This window comes from Monodelphis domestica, chromosome 5, assembly GCF_027887165.1.
Source record: "Monodelphis domestica isolate mMonDom1 chromosome 5, mMonDom1.pri, whole genome shotgun sequence".
NCBI lineage: Eukaryota > Metazoa > Chordata > Mammalia > Didelphimorphia > Didelphidae > Monodelphis > Monodelphis domestica.
The window spans coordinates 25,900,720-25,925,617 of NC_077231.1; the positions used below are offsets into that span (position 1 = coordinate 25,900,720).

General features: G+C 40.1%; 1 protein-coding gene across 3 annotated transcripts in view; it reads left to right on the forward strand.

Moving 5' to 3' along the window:
- Positions 1-24,898, forward strand: part of NEMP1 (nuclear envelope integral membrane protein 1) — a 52,959-nt gene that overhangs the window by 18,078 nt on the left and 9,983 nt on the right. For 2 of the 3 annotated variants that reach the window (XM_056797824.1, XM_056797823.1), the window contains exons 2-3: positions 23,050-23,174; positions 24,312-24,531. In XM_056797824.1, the coding sequence (XP_056653802.1) occupies positions 23,073-23,174; positions 24,312-24,531 (322 nt within the window). In that variant the 5' untranslated portion in view covers positions 23,050-23,072. Of the gene's footprint in view, positions 1-22,444; positions 22,860-23,049; positions 23,175-24,311; positions 24,532-24,898 lie in introns of those variants that run through there. The other variant, XM_016427227.2, reaches the window with a different exon arrangement.

Below are 24,898 nucleotides of genomic sequence, written 5' to 3' on the forward strand. Positions count from 1 at the left end.
ACTATAAAACAGTACAAAAGAACTGAGAAGTGAGAAGATTTTATAGGAGAAGTGAAATGCCTCACGAACTTAATGATAGCTGGTTATCCAAAATATGAATTTTAGTTCAACTTTTAGGTTTTAATCAAAGCATAATTGTAAAGCATAACAAGCTTAAAAGCTAGTCAGAAGGGAGACAACTCTTTTGACCCAGTAAATAAACTTATTTAAAGGGTAATGACAAACATTTCTGGCCAGAAAACTGGAGCAGGGGGAGAAGATGGCCTTACCTCTCAGTTTCATAGACACTAGGACTCTGAGGAGCTCCAGAAGAGAGAACGTTTGAAGCAGCAGAGTCAGTCAAATTTGAGGAGAAGGATCTGCTGGCAGCGGTGAGAGTAACTATTAAATGGCATGAAGTTGTAGCTGACCCAGGCTTCTTCTCACAGGCTTCCCCAGCTCCCTGAGTAGGAGACATGGAGTATAGATGATGCTAATTGGAATATAAACGTAGAAGAGCCATAGAAAGGCCATTGAATGAGGGAGGAGGTCACTGCCCCCTGGGGGCTTTGGGTCTTGAAGAAAGGCTACATGGCACTGGAGTGGAGCTTTAGGGAACAGCATGAGCCTGCAGAAAGGAGCCCAGGACTTGTTTAGGCTATTAAATAACCTTACTTGACTGAAGCATGGGGTATGTTGGAATGTTAGATTGTGCCAGGTCAAATAGTTGGGGGTTGTTGGAGGTTTAGCCCAGTAACATGTTGTCACCTAGGCTTTCATTTGGTAGTGCTGTATGGGATGGGTGATGCCTCGGGAAGCTGAGAGATAGGAATTGTGATTATTGCTGTACTTCTAGAGGCCAACTCTTCAGATTGGCTTATCAAGTCCCTCCCAGATGAGCTTCTGCCTCTTTTCAGGCCTGTTTTTTTTTTTTGTTTGTTTGTTAATATTTTATTTTATTTCAATTACATGTAAAAATATTCTTAACATTTTAAGAAAAAATTTGAGTTGTAAATTCCTCCCCTTCCTTGAGAAGGCAAGCAACTTGCTCTAGGTTAGCAATGGTGAACCTTTTAGAGGGGTGGGTGATGTGAGAGGAGCAGCCCAGCCCCACATTCCTCTGGCTTTCTAGTACACTCTGGTGAGCTCTGTGTTGGGGCAGGTGTGCCCACAGAGAGGGCTCCGAATTCTGCGTCTGGCATGTATGCCATAGGTTCACCACCATGGCTGTAGGTTCTACATGTACCGTTATGCAAAACATATTTTTATGTTAGTCACATTATGAAAGAAAACACAACCCCTCCCCACCAGAAAAATAAAGTTTAAAAAAGTGTGCTTTGATCTACATTCACATACCATCAGTTGCGTAGCATTTTTCATCACAAGTCCTTTGGATTTATTGTCTTGGAGCATATTGCTGAGGATAGCCAAGGCATTCACATTTGATCATCATTCAGTATTGTTACTGTGTTCTGGTTTTTCACTTCATTTTGCATCTGTTGATATAATTCTTTCCAGTTTTTTTCTGAAATCATTCTGTTTATCATTCCTTTCAACATAGTAATATTCTATCACCATTGTATACCACACTTGGTTCAGCCATTCCCCAACTGATAGCTATCTCCTCCATTTCCAATTCTTTGCCATCATAAAAAGAAAAGTTATTCATATTTTTGTACATATAGGTCCTTTTTCTTAAAAATTTTTTTGTTTAATCTTTTTGGAATATGGATCCAGTAGTGGTATTGCTGAGTCAAACAGTATGTAGTTTTATAGCCTTTGGGACATAGTTCCAAATTGCCTTCCAGAATGGTGGGCTCAGTTCACAACACCCCCCAACAGTGCATTAGTGTCCCATTTTTTCCACATCCCCTTCACCATTTGTCATTTTCCTTTCCTATCACATTAGCCAATCCAATAGATGTGAGGTGGTAGCTCAGAGTTGTTTGAAATGTGCATTTCTCTACTTAATAGTGATTTAGTGCATGTTTTCATATCACTGAGGGTAGCTTTGCTTTCTAAATCTGAAAACTGCCTCTTCATATCCTTTGACTGTTTCTCCACTGCAGGCTTATTTTACATTGCCTTCTTCACCCTATCTCCATTGCAGCCAGGCAGCCCTCCTTACTGTTCCCTGAGCTCAGTGTCCATCTCTTGCTTCCAGAGAGCATGAGAAAGAATTCTGAGAGAAACGAGAAAGGAGTTTAAGGGAATATTATTACACTGTAAGAAATGACCAATGACAGATTCAGAGAAACTTGGGGATACTTGCATGAACTGATGTGGAGTGAAGGATGCAAAACTAGAACAGTTTACCCAAGGCCCAGATAAATGTAAAGGAAAACAATTGAGAGGACATCCTTGAAGTGACCAGTTAGGACATCCCAAGAGGGATGATGAATTGTGCTTTAAGAAGAATGGAAGGGATGAGGTAGAGGTTCAGAAAGGGTTATGATGTTTCTCCACATAGCAAAGTGCTTATCAGGGTGGGCTTCCCCTTTGTGGTAGAGGAGTAAAAACTGAGAGGGAGCAATAGAGATTTTATTTTTTAAACCTTTACCTCCTGTCTTGGTATGAATTCTAAGACAGACAAGTGACAAAGGCTAGGCAGTGTGGGGTTAAGTGACTTGCCCAGGGTCACACAGCTGGGAAATGTCTTGAGACTAGATTTAAACCCAAGTACACAGTTTTACATGCAGCCCTCTTTTCTGTTCTTTGTATACTGTGCTGTTTATGGTGACATAAAAAAAAAAAACATCAAAAAAGGAAGAAAGAGCATTGGGTGAGGCCTTCCTTGAGGTCAGAGAGGTATTCTGAGTTAGGTGGTGGCGCCATTACTCTCACAGTCCTTCTCTTCCTGGTTTCCTGAGTCAGTCTTTCCCATTGCTCTTGGTCATTTGTACTTTCCTCTTCCCCAAACTGCCATGGACTTGCTCTCCTTTCACATGTTCTCTGCTTTGGGGGGCTAGCTGTCAGCAGTTCTTTTATGATGCCCTTTGCACCCCCAGAGACTTGTATGTTGTAGGTGCTAAGACAAAGGTAGGTATCATGGATTGGTGCTAGTCTAGTAAAAGAGAGAAGCAAGAAGACTGGGGAAGTGATGGAATATGTGGGAGCAGGAAAGGAAAGGGGAGACGGTTAGAACCAGGGGTGGCAAAGAAGAGGGTTGTGCCATTGAAACTGTTATGTGAATCAGATAGGGCAACAGTATTGATGGAGAAGACTCTTTTCAGCTTGTGGGGCTCTTTGGTGTTCATCATCTCATTTGATGTTCAAAATCACCTTCAGAGGGACGGCCCACAGGGATTATGATATCCATTTTACAGATGAGACAACAGGTTAGTGAGAGAGGCAGAGGTTGGGGGGAAAAACCCAACCCTCCTACAAATACACTACTACCAGACCATGGTGCCTCAGATTGCAGTGAGATACAAACCTGCATGTCCTGCATGGTACCTTTTAGAACCTTAGCAGTTGTTGGCTGAAAGGAGAGTGATAGCTAACTGAGCTGGTGATACATAATTGGGGGAAATGAACATTATTAGACCTTTGGGGGTCACTGAGATTTTAGAGAATTTTGTACACCAGTTCAGTACAATAGCTGGCCTAGGAGCCAGATTCCAGTCTTCGGTGCAAGGGAAGTTGGATCTGAGCATCTTAATTGCTTTCTGGCACACAGGCCAGCTGTTTGGAGAAGGGCAAAACAGTTCCTTGGGTGGAGGATAGAAGGGAAAGTTTTTGTTTGTCATTTGTTTTGGGGGCACACAGTGCCAGTGTTGGGTGGAGTTTCAGGCCATAGCCTGTGTGGTGAGTGTTTCCAAATATTGGCTCCCTTAGGCTGCCTTGGCACCTTTGTTCTCCTAACCTGTAGAAGCAGACAAATACTGATTTTTGGAGGATACTGTGTAAGGGGAGTAGTTTTCCAACCCCCTCCTAACCTCTCAGTTGGGGCTGGTGACTTTAGCAAATGAAGACTAGCTTTATGTCATGGTTTAATTTTGCAGTTTCTCTTATGCCCATAGGCATACATTTTCCTCAGGGCAGTGATGCCATCTGAGGGCTTTTGAAAAAGCTAGTTTAGAGACAAATGGAGCTTCTCTTGACCTGATGCTTTTCAAAAGGCCTGATGCCATTGCCACATGTTATTTGTATCTTCACTCTTGTTTTTTTTTTTAATTTTTAAAATTTGGTCAATTTCGAATGTTGTTTCCTGGTTACGAAAATCATTTTCTATTCTTCCCTCCCCTCCTGTAGCCGATGCACAATTCCACTGGGTATTACATGTGTCTTTGATCAGAATCCATTTCCATATTGTTGGTATTTGCACTAGGATGTACATTCAGAGTCTACATCCCCAATCGTATCCCCCTCGACCCATGTAATCAAACAATTGTTTTTTTTCCTCTGAATGTGGACAGCGTTTTTTCTCATGGATCCCTCCAGGATGTTCAGGATCACGGCATTGCCACTAATGGAGAAGTCCATTACATTCGATTGTACCACAGTGTATCTATCAGTCTCTGTACAAAGTTTTCCTGGTTCTGCTCCTCTCACTCTGTATCACTTCTTGGAGGTCGTTCCAGTTCCCATGGAATCCCTCCAGTTTATTATTACTTTGAGCACAATAGTATTCCATCACCAACAGATATCACAATTTGTTCAGTCCTTCCCCAATTGAAGGGCATCCCCTCATTGTATCTTTACTTTTTTTTTTTAAGCATTATTTTATTTGGTCATTTTCATACATTATACATTGGAAACAGAGATCGTTTTCTTTTTCTCCCCACCCCCTCCCACCACCCCTCCCCTAGCTAAGGTGCGATTCCATTGGGTATCACATGTGTCGTCGATCTGAACTCATTTCCATGTTATTGGTTTTTGCATTAGGGTGTTCATTTAGAATGTCTCCTCAATCATATCCTCTCCGCCCCTGTAGTCAAGCTGTTGCCTTTCCTTGGTGTTTTTACTCCCACTGTTTGTCCTCTGCTTGTGGATAGTGTTTTTTCTCATAGATCCCTGCAGATTGTTCAGGGACATTGTAAAGCCATTAATGGAGAAGTCCATTACATTCGATTGTACCACAGTGTATCAGTCTCTGTGTACAATGTTCTCCTGGTTCTGCTCCTCTCGCTCTGCATCACTTCCTGGAGGTTGTTCCAGTTCCCATGGAATTCCTCCACTTTATTATTCCTTTGAGCACAATAGTATTCCATCACCAACATATACCACAGTTTGTTCAGCCATTCCCCAATTGAAGGGCATCCCCTCATTTTCCAATTTTTGGCCACCACAAAGAGCACAGCTATGAATATTCTTGTACAAGTCTTTTTCCTTATTATCTCTTTGGGGTACAAACCCAGCAGTGCTATGGCTGGATCAAAGGGCAGACAGTCTTTTATCGCCCTTTGGGCATAGTTCCAAATTGTCCTCTAGAATGGTTGGATCAATTCACAACTCCACCAGCAATGCATTAATGTCCCAACCTTGCCACATCCCATCCAGCATTCATTACTTTCCTTTACTGTCATGTTGGCCAATGTGCTAGGTGTGAGGTAATACCTCAGAGTTGTTTTGATTTGCATTTCTCTGATTATAAGAGATTTAGAACACTTTTTCATGTGCTTATTAATAGTTTTGATTTCTTTAACTGAAAATTGCCTATTCATGTCCCTTGCCCATTTTTCAATTGGAGAATGGCTTGATGTTTTGTACATCTGGTTTAACTCTATAAATTTGAGTAATTAGACCTTTGTCAGAGGTTTTTGTTATGAAGATTGTTTCCCAATTTGTTGCTTCCCTTCTAATTTTAGTTACATTGGTTTTGTTTGTACAAAAACTTTTTAATTTGATGTAGTCAAAATTATTTATTTAACATTTTGTGACTTTAAGTCTTGCTTGGTTTTGAAATCTTTCCCTTCCCAAAGGTCTGACATGTATACTATTCTGTGTTCACCTAATTTACTTATAGTTTCCTTCTTTATATTCAAGTCATTCACCCATTCTGAGTTTATCTTGGTGTAGGGTGTGAGATGTTGATCCAAACCTAATCTCTTCCACACTGTCTTCCAATTTTCCCAGCAGTTTTTATCAAATAGTGGATTTTTGTCCCCAAAACTGGGGTCTTTGGGTTTGTCATAGACTGTCTTGCTGAGGTCATTTACCCCAAGTCTATTCCACTGATACTTCTTTCTGTGTCTTAGCCAGTACCAAATTGTTTTGATGACTACTGCTTTGTAATATAGTTTGAGATCTGGGACTGCAAGGCCACCTTCCTTTGTATTTTTTTTCATTATTTCCCTGGATATCCTTGATCCTTTGTTCTTCCAAATGAACTTTGTTATGGTTTTCTCTAATTCAGTAAAAAAGTTTTTTGGAAGTTCAATGGGTATGGCACTAAATAGCTAGATAAGTTTGGGTAGGATGGTCATTTTTATTATGTTTGCTCGTCCCACCCATGAGCAATCAATGTTTTTCCAATTGTTTAAGATCTAGTTTTAATTGTGTGGAAAGTGTTTTGTAGTTGTGTTCATATAGTTCCTGTGTTTGTCTCGGCAGATAGATTCCTAGGTATTTTATATTGTCTCAGGTGACTTTAAATGGAATTTCTCTTTCTGATTCTTGCTGCTGAACTGGGTTGGAGATATATAAAAATGCTGATGACTTATGTGGGTTTATTTTGTATCCTGCAACTTTGCTAAAGTTGTTGATTATTTCCACTAGCTTTTTTGTTGATTCTCTAGGATTCTTTAAGTAAATCATCATACCATCCGCAAGGAGTGACAGCTTGGTCTCCTCATTGCCAATTTTAACACCTTCAATTTCTTTTTCTTCTCTAATTGCTACTACTAGTGTTTCTAGTACAATATTAAATAATAAAGGTGATAATGGGCATCCTTATTTTATTCCTGATCTTATTGGGAAGGCTTCTAGTTTATCCCCATTGCAGATGATGTTTGCTGATCGTTTTAGATATATACTGTTTATTATTTTTAGGAAAGGCCCTTCTGTTCCTATACTTTCTAGTGTTTTCAATAGGAATGGGTGTTTTATCGAAGGCTTTTTCTGCATCTGTTGAGATAATCATGTGATTTTTGTCGGTTTGCTTGTTAATATGGTCAATTATGTGGATGGTTTTCCTAATATTGAACCATCCTTCCATTCCTGGTATGAATCCTACCTGATCATAGTGGATAACCCTTGTGATGACTTGCTGAAGTCTTTTTGCTAGTATCCTATTTAAGATTTTTGCATCTATATTCGTTAGGGAGATTGGCCTATAGTTTTCTTTCTCTGTTTTTAACCTGCCTGGCTTTGGGATCAATTCCAATTTTGTGTTGTAAAAAGAATTTGGTAGAACCCCTTCTTGGCTTATTCTGTCAAATAGTTTGTATAATATTGGGATTAGTTGTTCTTTGAATGTTTGATAGAATTCATTTGTGAATCCGTCTGGACCTGGGGATTTTTTCTTAGGGAGTTCTTTGATGACTTGTTCAATTTCTTTTTCTGATATGGGGTTGTTTAGGTAGTTTATTTCTTCCTCTGTTAGTCTAGGCAATTTATATTTTAGTAAGTATTCATCCATATCACCTAGATTGCCATATTTGTTGCCATATAATTGGGCATAGTAATTTTTAATTATTGCCTTAATTTCCTCTTCATTAGAGGTGAGGTCTCCCTTTTCATCTTAGATACTGTCAAATTGATTTTTTTCTTAACCTTTTTTTAATTAGACTGATTAGTACTTTCTCTATTTTATTTGTTTTTTCAAAGTACCAGCTTCTAGTCTTATTTATTAAACCAATATTTCTTTGACTTTCAATTTTATTGATTTCTCCTTTGATTTTTAGGATCTCTAATTTAGTCTTCATCTGAGGATTTTTAATTTGTTCACTTTCTAGTTTTTTAATTTGCATGCCCAATTCATTGACCTCTGCCCTTCTTAATTTGTTTATATATGAACTCAAGGATATAAATTTCCCCCTGAGTACTGCTTTGGCTGCATCCCATAGGTTTTGAAAGGATGTCTCACCATTGTCATTTTCTTCAATGAAGTTATTAATTGTTTCTACGATTTGTTCTTTAACTGGTTTTGGAGAATCATATTGTTTAATTTCCAATTACTTTTTGATTTATCTCTCCATGTACCCTTACTAATTATTATTTTCATTGCATTGTGGTCTGAGAAGGTTGCATTTATTATTTCTGCTCTTTTGCACCTGTTTGCAATGTTTTTGTGCCCTAATATATGGTCAGTTTTTGTGAATGTACCATGTGCTGCTGAAAAGAAGGTGCATTCCTATTTATTTTTCTCCACATATCTAGTAGTAGTAGTCTCTCGGTAACCGAGGATGACGATTGTCTTTGTACATGAAGATTTAAGTGGAAAAGTCGATGCACGAGACAGTCCCACTCTCTTGGCGTTGGAAGCCTTGGTCTAGTGGCACGAAAAGTCGTTACACCTGGAGACTTCCTCAGCTGCATTGGATGGCCGTGTTGTCTTTTGTGTTCCAACACGCCCTAAGCACTCCACAGTGCCTTGCTGTATCGCCATCTCAGCCTTTGAACCTTCTTGTTGGTTTCTTCCGTCTGTTCCGCCGAAGCAGTCTTTACATGCTGGGTGAGCAAAGCCCTAGTTCACTAGGGGTCGACGATGATGACCCGATGGCTACCCTCACAAGGTTTAGCCGGCCTGTCGAAGCCATTGCCCGGGGTGTGGCCGCTGCCGCATGCTAGCAGCTACTAGGAGCCACAAGTGAGAGCTGGGTGTCAGGTGAGGGTCAGAGGCTGGAGAGCTACCCTAGGAGGGCACAACAAGCCCTCCATACCAAAGATATTACTCCTCCCTGAGCACCCCATAATTCTTAATTTTTCTAAGATTTCATTCGCTTCTTTCACTTCTTTCTTATTTATTTTTTGGTTTGATTTATCTACTTCGGATAGAGGAAGGTTCAGATCTCCCACTAGTATAGTTTTTCTATCTATTTCATCCTTGAGCTCCTCTAGTTTCTTTCTCCTTTAGAAATTTGGATGCTATGCCATTTGGTGCATACATGTTGAGTACAGATATTTCCTCATTGTCTATACTGCCTTTTATCAGGATGTAATTACCTTCCCTATCTCTTTTAACTAGATTTATTTTTACTTTGGCTTTGTCAGATATCATGATTGCGACTCCTGCCTTCTTTTTATCATTTGATGCCCAATAGATTTGGCTCCATCCTCTTACTTTCACCCTATGCGTATCTACCTTCCTCATATGTGTTTCTTGCAGACAGCATATCGTAGGGTTTTGGATTCTAATCCACTCTGCTATTCGCTTGCGTTTTATGGGTGAGTTCATTCCATTCACATTCAGAGTTACGATTACTAGCTGTGTATTTCCTAGCATTTTGATTTCTACTCCTGGTCCTGCCTTTTCTTCTTTCACTTTTTCCTTCTACACCAATATTTGTTTATAATCAGTCCCCCTAGTTCTGTAAACCTCAAATTTCCTTAGACTTATAATTGTTGAAAATTTCACCATTGGGATATTTCATACTTGGAAAATTTCTTACTGATAGTCTATTGGAATGGGAACTCCATTGGCATGGGAGGTTCCTTCTCTTCCCTTCTTAAGATTACTTTAGGACAGAAACCCTTTGCTGAACAATGGAAAGGACTTTGACCTATGCTTGAGCATAGAACAGGAATTTCTTTGAGTCTTGATTGATTTTAGAATTGATACAATGGAGATACTCCACCCTATTCAGTCCTAATAGGATTGAGTAAGGGCTGCAGCCTAGATCAAAATTTAATTATTCCAATCTCTACCATACTCAAGTTAACAGGATTTAGAAAGGGCTGTAGCAAAGGAGTATAGATTTAATCATTGGAAAATATGACCTTCAACAGACATGTGCAAAAAGCCAGAAACCTCTGGGCGGTCCTGGGTTAAGCGAGAGCCTCCATTGACAGGGAAATTGATGAAGAGTGATTGGTAGATGTGAGGACTGAGGGGAGGCAACTTGGATGGTGTCCTTAAAGATAGGAGGGTCTGGAGACTGGTGGTTGTTGAGTTTTTGGGTCGGTGTGGTTCCTGGGCTCTGAGGAAGCTTGCTCTGAAGGAAGCTGAAGGTGGGGGCCTCTGAGACTGTTTCTCCATTTTGGACACGTGAGTAATAGGGACTGATCTCTTTTCTTTGCCCCAGCTATCTAAGGGCTTGGGCCTTTTGGCCCAGCCTAAACAGAAGGGGTATTTAAGCCCTATTCCCTTCTCTCCCCTTTCTCTCTCTATATATATCTCTAATTCCTTTCTTGCTCCTATTGTAATTAAACCCCAAAAAAGGCTGACGGCTGACTTGAGTTTTTCATTTAGGAATTACATAGCTGATTCCTTGGCGACCTTAAATTAATATATATATCAGTCTTTTAAAGTGATTCCCTTGTAACATTGTGGCTGACCACACGGGAGTCTAAAGAATCCTCTCAATAAAACTTTTTCCTTGCCTTTTTACTATACTGTTTCACCACTTAGTCCTTTTTAAAAAAAAAAAAAAACTTGGCTTAAAGACACAGCTGCTAGAACACGTGAGTATAAAAAACTTTTTCTCTTTTCTCCTTAAGTTAAATTGGAATCAGCAGTTTTTTCTTTTTCTTCCCTTTAATCTTAAGGGACAGCTGGGTAGCTCAGTGGATTGAGAGCCAGCCCTAGAGGCAGAAGGTCCTGGGTTCAAATCGGACCTCAGATACTTCCCAGCTGTGTGACTCTGATAGACAGAAAACAGCTGTTTTTAAATCTCAGCAACAGGACTCTAAAGTCCTGGCTGGAAGAACTGTTTCTAAATATCCTTTCCCTTAAGGAACAACTTCCTGGATTAAAAAAAAAAAAAACCCTGTGGAAAGTTTGTTGCTTTGCCCTGCTCCCCACGTGTTTTGTAAAATTACAAAATATACATATAAAAATGAGTACTACATTCTTTGACAATTATATGGCAGCTGAAGAAGTAGGGGCATTGAGGAATGAAGGATACCTCCAAATTTTTATATTAATAGGTACTGTCATTTTTGTACTCCTCAATACTATATTTAGAGATGAAAAAATAAAAAATATTGAGGATAAAATAAAACAAAATGAGGATAAAATAAAACAAAATGAGGATAAAATAAAACAAAATGAGGATAAAATAAAACAAAATGAGGATAGAATAGAAAAAAATGAGGATAAAATAGAAAATATTGAGGATAAAATAGAAAATATTGAGGATAAAATAGAAAAAATTGAGGATACAATAGAAAAAATTGAGGATACAATAGAAAAAATTGAGGATAAAATAGGAAATATTGAGAATAAAATAGAAAAACTTGAGGATAAAATAGGAAATATTGAGAATAAAATAGGAAATATTGAGGATAAAATGGGAGATATGGAAGATAAAATAGGAAAAATTGAGGAAAAAATGCAAGCCCAATTAGAAGATCTAAAATGTTTCTTACAGGATCAATGGGCAAACACCCACTCTACCAGAAACAGACCTGTTTCTGAACCTTTGAATGAGGAAATTTCCTTCCCTGAAATAGAGATGGAAAATACCTTCCCTATAGCCCAGTTAACAGACTGCTTCTCTCGTGCAGTGCAAATCTTGTCTGAATTTAATCCCCAAAACCCTTCCCCTGCAATCCCAGCTTCTCATGTTCCTTCTCCTACAGAAAACCAAATTCCAATGCAAGGGAGATCTTGTCCTCCTAGAGAAACCTGTCCTTGTCAAACTGACCCACAGGTGCAAAATTCAACTAGAGGCCTGTTTCCTCTAAGAGAAGTACCTGAAATAGGACGAAATGGGGATGTGGTGACTTTAAGACATAGGATACCGTTTACTCCCCAAGAAATAAATGAATTTACACGAAATATCCCCACATATGAACAAGATCCTTTTCTAGTAACAAAAAAGATGGGAGACATATTTTTTCAATATAATCCGTCTTACAAGGACGTTGAGAGCTTACTACAGGCTTTTTTAAGTGAACGTGAAAAAAATAAAATAATTGCTCATGTCAACAAAACCCGGGGGCGTAATGCAGCACATTGGCCATCTCAGGATCCCGAATGGGACTATAATAATCCTGAGGACTATCTACAACTATACCGTTGTAGAGAGGCCATCCTCACGGCCATGAAGGAATGTGCGGACAGTACAGATAAGTGGATGGAACTGGAAAAAATTAAGCAAAAGGAAAACGAAACACCCTCCAGATTTATGGACAGAATTATCGAGTTTGGGGACAGATACTTAGATTGGGACTTAAATAAAGAGAATAGTTTAAGACAAGTTAGAAGAATCTTTGTAAATAATTCATGCAAAGTAATTAAAAATTATTTTAAAACACAATGCCCAAGATGGTCAGATATGGACCTTGAAGAATTGCGAAAAACAGCTATATATATTTTTAAGGGAAACGAAGAAAAGGAGAAAGAGAATAATGATGACATGGAGGAAATGAAGAAAAAAATGAGATGTGTGATAGATAGGATAACTAAATTAGAAAGTGGGCATGATAATGAACCAACGACAATTGCCCCTCTCCAGAAATCCAATTATCAATCCATTACTTGCCACTTCTGTGAGAAGAAGGGCCACAAAATGATGGAATGTAGAACCTTTCTTAAGATGTTTGGAAGGAATACACAGTTTAATAATGGTTTTAGAAATAATAACTATAGAAATTATGATAATGGTTATAGAAATCAGAATTCTAGAAATTATAATAATGACTATGGAAATAACTATAATGAATATAGAAATAAGAACTTTAGAAACCAGAATTATAGAAATAGGAATTGGGAATTTAATGACAATGCTCAAATTGAAGAAAATTTTAATGATAATACTCAACAATATATGAGAAATGGCGCTCGTCCAAAAATTACTCGAGGTACTAATGACCCTCAGAGAGGTGCCCTTCAGGGGGGTGCCCAAGGAATATCCCAAACACAATGATGGTGCCCGGGGGGGGCTGGGGCACAGGAATCAGAGGATACAACCTTTGATTTCCCAGACCCTGATGTCCTACTACCCGTTGTCCCTATCCACTGCCCTCCCCATACTAATGAACCCCATGTTACCTTAAAAGTGGGTAACACTTATTATGATTGTCTATTAGACACCGGAGCTTCCTGGTCTGTATTAAAGAGAACACCTGATTTACAATGTTATTCTATTGGCTCAGAGAATGTAATGGGAGTATCAGGAATAACCCAAAGAGTTAAAAGACTTCCTCCTAGAATGGTGTCTGTAGGACCCCTAGAGGTACAACACTCCTTCCTTTTGATGCCTGACTCCCCTTTAAATTTGCTGGGGAGGGACCTTCTATGCAAACTCAGAGCCACAATAACCTGCTCCCCAGATGGCTCATTATCATTAGAAGTACCAGAGGAATCTTTAAATTTACTCCCTGTACTTCTCTCTGAAAACCAGGAGGCAAAAGAACCTTCCATTTTTGAAATACCTAAAGATATACCGGAGTCTCTTTGGGCCACATCTTCTTCTGACGTAGGCTTACTCAAATCTGCTGTTCCTGTGCAGATAAAAACTAAATCTAGCCCACCTCCTTCTATCCCTCAGTATCCCCTCTCAAAGGAGGCAATTGAGGGTATTACACCAGTTATTAACTCATTAATAGAACAGGGAATAATAATCCCTTGCAAATCTGAATACAACACGCCCATCCTGCCAATTAAAAAACCAAAAAAAGGACCCGATGGCAAGCACATCTATAGATTCGTACAGGATCTAAGGGCAGTGAATAATCATGTTATAAAGAGACACTCCGTAGTTTCTAACATACATACTATTATTTCATCTATTCCTAGCACAGCTACATACTTTACAGTAGTAGACTTGTGTTCAGCTTTCTTTTCCATACCAATACATGAAAACTCCAGGCATATTTTTGCTTTCACCTGGAAGGGCTCACAATATACCTGGTGTCGGCTGCCACAGGGTTATGTCGAAAGTCCGAGCTTATTTGAGCAAATTTTGAGCCAAGACACAGACAATATAACATTTAAAAATAGCAAATTAATCAAATATGTAGATGATCTACTCTTGGCTTCAACAGATGCAGAAACATGTCAAGAAGATAGCAAACACCTTCTTTTGGAATTGCACAAAAGAGGACATAAAATCTCTAAGGATAAAGTTCAATGGTGTCTCCAAAAAGTAGAATATTTGGGATTCATCTTGACTGCGGGTGCTCGTTATATTTCTCCAAAACGAATTGAGAACATTCAAAAATTGAGTGCTCCTACCACTAAGAAACAGCTGAGAGCAATTTTAGGAGCAACAGGGTTTTGTAGACAATGGATTCCTTGCTATGGGGAAATCACTAAACCCCTTATAGCATTAACAAAGGATTCAGTTCCTGAACCCCTCAAATTAGAGCCTGAACACTTGTCAGCTCTAACAGATCTGAAAAAGGCTATCATGTCTGCCCCTGCTCTAGGCATCCCAGATTACAACAAGCCATTTACTTTATATGTGCATGAGCGAAGAGGAGTAGCCTCTGGTGTGTTAACTCAGACTTTGGGACCTTCTCAGCGCCCAATTGCTTATTATTCTGCCCAACTAGACCCAGTAGCAGCAGGAGCACCACCATGCCTTAGAGGAGTAGCTGCTACAGCCTTACTAGTAACAAAAACCGTTGATTTAGTATTGGGATGTCCATTAACAATAATGTGCCCACATGAGATTGAAGCATTATTGGTAAAACATAGAACACAGGCATTCTCGGATCAGAGAATTACAAGGTATGAAATAACCTTATTAAATAGTGAAAATATTACCTTGAAACGCTGTTCAACTCTTAACCCTGCCACCTTGCTTCCAGATTTACCCACTTCAGGAGAACCACTACATAACTGTGAAACATTAGTGTCCATGGCAGAAAAGCCTCGAGATAATCTCTTGGACACTCCCTTAGACAATGCAGATCTGATTTTATTTACCGATGGTTCCTCTTTTATGAGGGATGGCATACGTTACACTGGAGCTGCCGTAGTCTCAGAATTTGCCACTGAATGGTCAGCTTCACTACCTTCTAACATTAGCGCTCAAGGAGCAGAACTCATAGCTCTAAAACAAGCTTGTATAATTGCCAAGGATAAAAAGGCAACTATTTATACAGATTCTAGATATGCTTTCGGCATTTGTCACTCAGTCGGGATGCTATGGCTCCAAAGAGGATTTTTAACCTCAGCTGGAAAATCCATAGCTAATGCAGAAATTATTAATGAAGTTCTTTCTGCTCTCAAACTGCCTAAAGCCCTAGCTGTAGTTCATTGCTCTGCCCATACAGGTGGCTCTGACCCTGTCTCTAGAGGAAATGACCGAGCAGATGCCGCTGCAAAACTAGCAGCCATAGAAGGACCTGGATTAATTTTAACATTAACAACCACTGATAATTTAAATTTATCACTCTCCTATAATGAAAAGGAAGTGGAAAAATGGAAACAAAAATTTAAAGCAAAACAAATTAATGGAGTATGGGTGTCATCTGAAGGAAAACCCCTGCTCCCTAGAAGTTTCTATAACCAAATTTGCCAATCTATTCATAAAAATGGTCATTTTGGCACCCAGGGCATCGTGGACTCTGTCAAGAGAGTATGGATAGCCCCTGGTATAACTACTGTAGCCTCTAAAGTATGTTCAGCCTGCCCTATTTGCCAGGCATATAACCAACATGCATATCGTGGAAAAGCCTTTGGGGGACGTCCTCTGGCTTACACACTTTTTGAACATCTACAGATAGATTTCATAACAATGCCAAAGGCTGGACGTTATAAATTTTGTCTAGTAATTGTAGATCAACTAACCAGATGGCCGGAAGCATTTCCTACGACCCGAGCCACAGCAGATTTTGTTGCAAAGATACTTTTAAAAGAAATTATTCCTCGTTTTGGCCTACCAGCACGTATTGACTCCGATAGAGGGAGTCATTTTACCGATTCTGTCTTAAATCAAATATATTCTTGCTTGGGGATAACTCCAAAATTCCATGTTCCATATCACCCCCAGAGCTCAGGCCAAGTGGAGAGGATGAATAAAGAACTTAAGACTATGATTGGCAAATTATGCACTGAGACCCATTTAAAATGGCCTGAAATTCTCCCTCTGGCCCTATTTTATCTTAGAAGCAGGCCTAGAGGAGACTTACATATTTCACCATTTGAGATGCTTTTTGGACATCCGCCTATACAGGCTAAGCCTTTCTCCCCGGCTTATACATCGCTATTAGGGGGAGATATTACTATTGCTTCCTATATACAGGAGTTACAGCACAAACTACGTGAACTTCATGAATCCGGAGCTGCAGTACAAGCTGGACCATTAGACTTTTCTCTGCATGACCTGAACCCAGGAGATAAAGTTTATATCAAGAATTTCAAGCGAACTGGAGCAACTCAACCTTCATGGGAAGGACCATTCCAAATATTATTAACTACTCCAACATCTATAAAGATTGGAGAAAGAGACTCTTGGATTCACTGCTCACATGTGAAGAAAGCATCTTCTGCTGAGACTGATTAACTCTATCTTATCATATGAATTGTGACTCTATCTTATCATAAGAATTGGAGATAATAATCCATAGACAAATGGATGCTGGTTTTTTTTCTTTCAAGAATATATTGAATTACTGATTTTTTTTCTTATTTTTTCTTATTTCTTTTCTTTTATTTTTTGATCAGAATATTTGATTTTTTTTCTCATTTTTGTACTGAAGGTACACATAATTAATATTAATATTTTTTCCCTGCAGTAATACAAGTTAATATATATACTCTTGCTATAATATCAATATATGCCTAAAAGCTTTAAACTATGGGAACCTGCCATTTATTGATAAAATATTATAGGACTGTGATTAATGTTTGTGTCTGATTCCAGGAAAAGGGATAAAAACAAGGAGCACAGACTAAACCTGAATAGTGCCAATAGAGCACACATGAAATATTAAAGTGAGACTCAAGGTTGCGACGCTTAACTTATGTTTAAGTCGTAGGACTTCCTTGTATCTACACTCCTTTCGAAGTACTCAAACAAGTACAAAGCTTGACTATCATGCTGGCTCCCTATATCTCTGAAGGAAAAAAATCAGACAAGGGAATGACATTTCCCCATCAAAATAGAATTCTAATTCTTTTCTTCTTATATTATGGCAACTTCCTGTAGTCTTGGCTACAAATGGCTAAGTGAAATATTACTGCATTCTGTCCTACATACTTGTGGGATAGAAATTACTTTAAACTGGACCTATACAAGGTCTATTTTGAGTTTTTCTTATGTTTTTGATTATTTTTCTATTCTTTTGATAATTGACACATACACCCCCATAACTGAACATTGCATTCTGAGCTAAACTTGATAATTTTTTTTTTAATACTTACTTCAGGGGGGATTGTATTTTAATTTAAAATCTAAGAATTTTTGAATTTTTTTTTTGTTTGAGATTGTATTTTTATAAAAATCCAAGACTTTTGTTTAAGATTTTACTGTTATAAAAAATTTTCAAAGACTTTGATTTTGTTCGAGAAAAGATCTTCAAGAAAGAAGCTTGAAACTTTTATATCCAGAGAATGAACTGTTGCAGAAAGATGCCGAAAACCTACACTTCATCAAGAAGATTAAGAATGAACTTTCGATGTGATTGATTGGACTGAACTTTTGATTGAACATTTATTGTAACATTTATGCCAAAAGGGACTGCCCCTAATTTGGCTTTCTGTCAATGCGCCTAGCAAACATTGGTTTTGCTTTCTTTTCTTTTCTATTTCCTCTCTCACTATTCTAATTTCTCTTAGAAAATTGAATATTGTGTATATCTTTAGTTAGAAGTGAATTTAGAACTACAAAATGATTATGTTAAATGATCAATGGGGAGACTAGTCTCCCAATGATCATCAGGGGGGATTGTAAACCTCAAATTTCCTTAGACTTATAATTGTTGAAAATTTCACCATTGGGATATTTCATACTTGGAAAATTTCTTACTGATAGTCTATTGGAATGGGAACTCCATTGGCATGGGAGGTTCCTTCTCTTCCCTTCTTAAGATTACTTTAGGACAGAAACCCTTTGCTGAACAATGGAAAGGACTTTGACCTATGCTTGAGCATAGAACAGGAATTTCTTTGAGTCTTGATTGATTTTAGAATTGATACAATGGAGATACTCCACCCTATTCAGTCCTAATAGGATTGAGTAAGGGCTGCAGCCTAGATCAAAATTTAATTATTCCAATCTCTACCATACTCAAGTTAACAGGATTTAGAAAGGGCTGTAGCAAAGGAGTATAGATTTAATCATTGGAAAATATGACCTTCAACAGACATGTGCAAAAAGCCAGAAACCTCTGGGCGGTCCTGGGTTAAGCGAGAGCCTCCATTGACAGGGAAATTGATGAAGAGTGATTGGTAGATGTGAGGACTGAGGGGAGGCAACTTGGATGGTGTCCTTAAAGATAGGAGGGTCTGGAGACTGGTGGTTGTTGAGTTTTTGGGTCGGTGTGGTTCCTGGGCTCTGAGGAAGCTTGCTCTGAAGGAAGCTGAAGGTGGGGGCCTCTGAGACTGTTTCTCCATTTTGGACACGTGAGTAATAGGGACTGATCTCTTTTCTTTGCCCCAGCTATCTAAGGGCTTGGGCCTTTTGGCCCAGCCTAAACAGAAGGGGTATTTAAGCCCTATTCCCTTCTCTCCCCTTTCTCTCTCTATATATATCTCTAATTCCTTTCTTGCTCCTATTGTAATTAAACCCCAAAAAAGGCTGACGGCTGACTTGAGTTTTTCATTTAGGAATTACATAGCTGATTCCTTGGCGACCTTAAATTAATATATATATCAGTCTTTTAAAGTGATTCCCTTGTAACAGTTCCCACCCTTATTTTACTTCCCTTTCTTCTTATTCCCCCCCTTATTTTCCCCTGTAGTCTTTTTAAAATTGCCCCTCACCCTCTCCCTCCCTTGTACTGCTTCCCTCCCCATCAGTCCGTTTTTTACCCTTCTACTCCCCTATAGGGTGCAAATCTATTCTCTGCCCCAATGGATTGGATTGTTCTTCCCTCTTTGGGTCAGTTTCAAAGCACGTAAGAATTGAGTATTTCTTATCTCCAACCTCTTTACCCTTCCAGCGTATCGATGTTCTCCCCCCTCCCGCCATGAGCTTCTTTGTGACATATAAATTTACCCCCATTTGTTTCTTTTCCCATTTCTTTTAGTATTAACCTCTTTTTATTTAGCTCTGGTTGTGTGTATATATACATATATGTATATATATGTATATATATATATATATACATATATATATACATATATATGTATATATATGTATATATGTGTATATATATACATATATGTATATACACACACACGTGTATATGTATTTATGCATGTATATATCTATATACCTATTTATGTCTTGTCCTTTCATCCTATACAGTTTGTCACTGTTCCCTCTAAGTATAATTCTTCTAGCTGCCCAGATGATAGCAACAGTTTTTAAGAGTTACCAGTGACCTCTTTTCTTATAGGGATACCTATCATTTTAACTTATTGAGTCTCTTAAAAATTTTTGTTGTTGTTGTTTTGTTTTGTTTTTCTTTTTCCCCTCTTTTTAAATTACCTTTTGATGATTCTCTTGAGTTCTGTGCTTGGACAAAAAATTTTCTGTTCAGGTCTGGTCTTTTCTTTACGAATGCTTGGAATTCTTCTATTGTGTTGAATGACCATACTTTCCCCTGTAAGAATATAGTCAGTTTTGATGGGTATTTGATTCTTGGTTGTAGACCTAGTTCCCTTGCTTTCCAGAACATCATATTACATGTCTTTCGGTCCTTCAGTGTGGATGCTGCTAGATCCTGCGTTATCCTCACTGTGTTTCCATGGTATCTGAATGGCTTCTTCTTGGCAGCTGTAATATCTTTTCTTTGGTCTGATAGTTCTCGAATTTGGCTATAACATTCCTGGGTGTTGTCAGTTGAGGGATTAAATAGAGGAGGTGATCTGTGTATTCTTTCAATCTCTACTTTCCCCTCTTGTTCTAGGATATCAGGGCAGTTTTCCTGAATAATTTCCTGTAGTATTATGTCGAGGCTTTTTCTTTTGTCATGGTCTTCTGGTAGACCAATGATTCTTAAATTGTCTCTTCTTGAACGATTTTCTAAATTGTCTTTTTTGTGAATGAGATGCTTCATATTTTCCTCAATTTTTTCATTCTTTTCATTTTGTTTTATAGTGTCCTGCTGCCTTGTGAGATCACTTAATTCCAGTTGTATTCTGGTTCTTAAAGACTGGATTTCATCCCTGGCTTTTTGGTCATCCTTTTCATTCTGGTCTGATTTTCTTTGAAGGTCGTCTTTCATCCTCTTTACCTTGTCTTTCATCTCCTTTGCCTCATTTTCCAGCTGGTTGATTGTGGCTTTCAGGACACTATTTTCTCGTTTTAGTTCAAGTGCCTCTGTTTCCAGATGACTTATCTTAATTTTTAAGTTCTTTTCCCAATTGTCTTCAGCCTCTCTTAATTGTGGTTTGAGTTCTTCCACAGCCTGTAGCCAATTCGCTGGGATTTCTGATTTATCGTTTGCTGATCTCTCCCCCTCTGTTCCATCTGCTGAGTAGAAGCTGTCTATTGTAGTTTCTTTCTTCTTTTTCTGTTGTTTGCTCAAATTCACCCCTCCTTTACTCCCCGTATTTGCCTGTGCTTTTGCTCCTCTCGTTTTTTTGGGTTTGGGGACTTCTGTCAGTCTTCCCTCTTGGAGCTTTAACAGCTCTTGGTGTAGTCTCTGATGGGGGTTGTTGGGGTGTGAGCTTCCCTGTCCTCTGGAGGCTTTTGATTGGATTAAAGTCCAGCAGTCAATGAGGATGGGTGTGGAGCCTGGGCTTCCATGAGTGCTCTGAGTCCCAAACCTCCTGGAAGGCTGGAGCAAATATGGAAGAGCTCCACAGCTCTGGCCAGGCTGCCAGGTCTATGCTCCCTCTCTAGCTCCTTCCCTGCGGTCCGTGTCTGACACTCTGAACTTGGCACAGCCCTGCTCGCAAGGTCCGCCCTCCAGACCAGCACCTTTGCCTGCCCAGAAGTTCCCGGTGCCACTGGAGTCTCAGTGCTCTGGGTAGGAGGGGGGATGGGTCCTGGGGCCTTCCTTCTGTCTTCCCCTTAAACCCTCGGATTCCGGCTTTTCAGGGGGCGTGCCTTTTGAATTAAGTCCAGCAGGAGGGTTCCTTGGCTCTATCTTGTTGTTAAGTTTGTTTTTCAGTCCCCTAGGAGCATTCAGTTTGTCATTGGTTAGGAAGGATATTCAGAGGTCTGAACTTCTGCTCCTTCTAGGCCACCATCTTGACTCTGCCCCTTGTATCTTCACTCTTGAGACAATAACAGTTGATTTTAAAATGTGTAATTTCTTTTAGAACCTTACCTTCTATCTTAGAATCAATACGAAGTATTATTCCCAAAGCAGAAGAGCAGTAAGGACTAGGCACTGGGGATTAAATTGACTTGCCCAGAGTCATATAGCTAGTAGGTATCTTGAATTTAGATTTGAATCCAGGACTTTCCATCTTTAGCCCAGACTTTCTATTCATTGAGCCACCTAGTTGTTCTTCGAGTGTGCAACTCTAACATTTCTTGGTGCAATAGGAGAGAAAGGGAGTGAATCCAAAAGGATTTTGGATGAGCTTTAGTTAATAGGTGTGCATGCTGCTCAAGGCTTTAATGAATTGACTGAGAAGGATTTAAAGTAAATCATAGCTATTGGTCTTGTGCATGACATTATTCTTTATTTTTTTAATGTTAACTAATAGTTCTCTTGGGCAAAAAAAAAAAAAAAGTTGCCGTGTAGACCAGGGTACATTTGTAAGTGGTTTGCTGTTGGCCTGTGTAACTTCAGGATTCACTTCCCAGAATCACTCTGCCCCTATTCATGTTTCAGAGCTGTTGTTCCCTCAGTAGATAGATAGATACATGGGCTTTGCATCAGCAATGTGGCAAGGTTTGGGGAGAATTGCATCTTCTAAATAAAATATGAGCTCGGAGGAGAACAATTTAGCACCCATTTTCCTTTGAATCCAGATTTAGTCCACTTCCTGAGTTAAGGAGATTAGCAAAACAGCCTGGCGGCCAGGTTCCTTTATTGACTTCCTTTAATGACAAGGCCTGGGGTAGTCAAGGTAGTTTCCAAAAAGTGATCTTTCTAAAACCCTCTGCCTCTTCTCCCAGGGCCCATGTCAGCTGGTTCCCCTCCTCTCCTTTTCCTCCCTCCCCTTCCAGATTTCTCATCCTACTCGACTTAGGGAGTCGCTGGGAAACGAAGCCTAGTTTTAAAAATATGAGTAATCTTGGCTTCCTTGCCACGCACTTCCTGACCTGATGGGCTGATGTCCCTGGTCAGCTTTTCTGGGTGTTTTTAGGGTTTTTCACTGAGATTCCTTTTCACATGTTTACAGTCCATGTCCCTCCATCCTCAGAAAAACACTTTTGCCCGCGTGCTTGCCGAATGGCTCCTTTCGGAGGACCATTTCACGAGGTTTCTGCACAAGGCGCTGTTGCTGAACGGAGATGGGAAGGAAGGGAGGCCTGGGAGGAGTAAGTGGGGAGGCTGTTTCACACATAGCAGAATGGCCATCCTTGAGCACCAAATCGATTGAGATTTCCCCAAGGAACCCGAGCTGTTTAATGCCGGAGGACAGAAGCAGATATAGCAATTAACTTCTAAGCTTTTGGGGATGGAACAGAAAGGCTGAAAAACTGGACTGCAATAAAATCAATAGCTGTTGCCTTCTTAGAAGTACAGAAATTTTGCTAGTTTTCACATTGTTTCCTACCAGCTCTGGACAAGTGATCTCTTCGAAGGCCAAGGTAACACGGCGTTTGTCCAAAACTGTAATGTTTACAAAGCCAGACTTTCTGTCCTTTAATCTGCTTGCCATCCCTTATGAAATACAAGCTTCAAGAAGATGGCCATTTTGCCCTTTGTTAATGGAATGATTTGAATGTTTATCTGTTTGCTGTGTCTAAAGGTTTTCTTTTCCTCTCTTTCTGCTTAAAGCTGGAATCGAAGTCCAAGTGGTAATGCTTCAGGAATCCCAGTTTCATTATGAGACTAGTAGCCAGCAGTTCTGCTACAAGAACACCCTTGTCCCAAGGTGGCACGAGTTGTGGACCCGTGTGATGGTAAGCTCCTTGCAGCCCGTTGGGGGGGTGATTGCTGTGCCAATAGTCACGGCTCTGTATTTGTTTAGGCTCCTGGGATAAGGAGTTAATTTCTGATAACCGTTTCAGTGTTATCCTAGATCCCACCATTAATGAGTTCTCATTGACTGCCCCATTTGGCTCCTCACCATCAGGGGGCTGGGGTTGTTACAGTTATAACTATTGTGGGGAGAGCTCAGAAGAAATATGAAGAGGTGGTCCTCACTCTCGAGGTGCATATAAGCATCTGTATTCCTTTGTGCTTCCTTTTGGCATATTTCCTGTGTCTCCAGGAGGCCTTGCTCGCCTACCCACCCCTTCCCCATTTCACAGACCTCTTTCCTTTGTGGAGCTGGAAACTCTTTGTGTGTCCACGACGTTATAATCACCTTTGATTTGCTGCTCCTTATTCTGTTTTGATTTCACATGAGTGTCATTTTCATAAACACACCGAGTCCAGGATGTCCCCTCAGAAGAGTTATTTTGGCCATTTATTCCATAACACTATCAAGTCAGCTGGCACCCAATGCGTCTGGCTCTAATAGTGATTGAACAAAATGAGGCCTTTTGGAAACGGGTGCCTGTTCCTTCCGCTTCGGCTCGCTCTGACTGCTGCTGAGTGGAGCAGCTCATGAGGGCATTCGTCATGCGGGGATGATTAGGGTGATTTGCCGGCTGGGCTTTTTTTAATCTAGTTTTCTTTATTGTTTGATGCCGAGTGTGTGTGACCAGCGTGTCCCCAGAATCGGTGATTTGTGGCAGCCAGTGGGGAGAAGCTCTCCCCACCCTTCTGCTTCCCGGGGCCTGCCTGTAACCTGCCAATTTGCTTCATGCTCTGGCCCTGGGTTTCGTGAAACCTCTTTTAATAGCCGTATTGACGACTCCTTCGATTTGAGAGGGTCTTTTCTCTGTAGCTAATGGTGGCTGTAATAGTGAGTCAGTGTGTTCCACCTTATTACACATAAAAAACACTCTTTGTCCAGTTCCTTTTCGTTTCTGTACCTTTGAACCCTTCTGATTGGTCTCGTGGTGCTGAGAGTTTAACACTGTGTCTGCATTTGAAGACGGTGAAACTTCACCTGCCCTTCTTTTTCTCGCCCCCAACCCCTCGGCCTTCAGATCCGGGTGAACAGTTCCAGGGTAGTGAGAGTCACCCAAGTGGAAAATGAAGAAAAACTGAAAGAGCTCGAGCAGTTCAGCCTCTGGAACTTGTTCTCCTCCTTCCTGAAGGAGAAGCTGAACGACACCTACGTCAACGTGGACCTCTACAGCACCAAGGTCTGCCTCAAGGTGGAGGTCCTGGAGAAAGACACCCAGTACAGCATCAGCCTGGCCCGAAGTAAGTGTTCTCTGGCACGGCCGAGGGACGGGGAGCTCAGACCTCAGCCGATGGGGGCAGGGGTCGCCTCCCCTGCCAGGTGCCAAGATCTGGTCTAGAGGGAAATGGGCCGAGGAAGGGGCTCCTTGGCCGCGGCGCCCTTTATTATCAGAGAGTGCTCTTTCTAAAAGTCACTTTTTACTGAAATCTTTTGTTTCCATGTCGCGCGATCCTCCTCAGAGAGCTCCTTTCTAACAAATAGGAAAGGAAAGGAAGAAACAGGTTAGCTAAGTGAGCCAACAGATGGACAAAGGCCAACGTCAGCTGCAGGATTTTACCCCTGCGGTTCCCCCGTTCGGCAGAGAGGCTGGGGTTGGGGGTGGTGCCT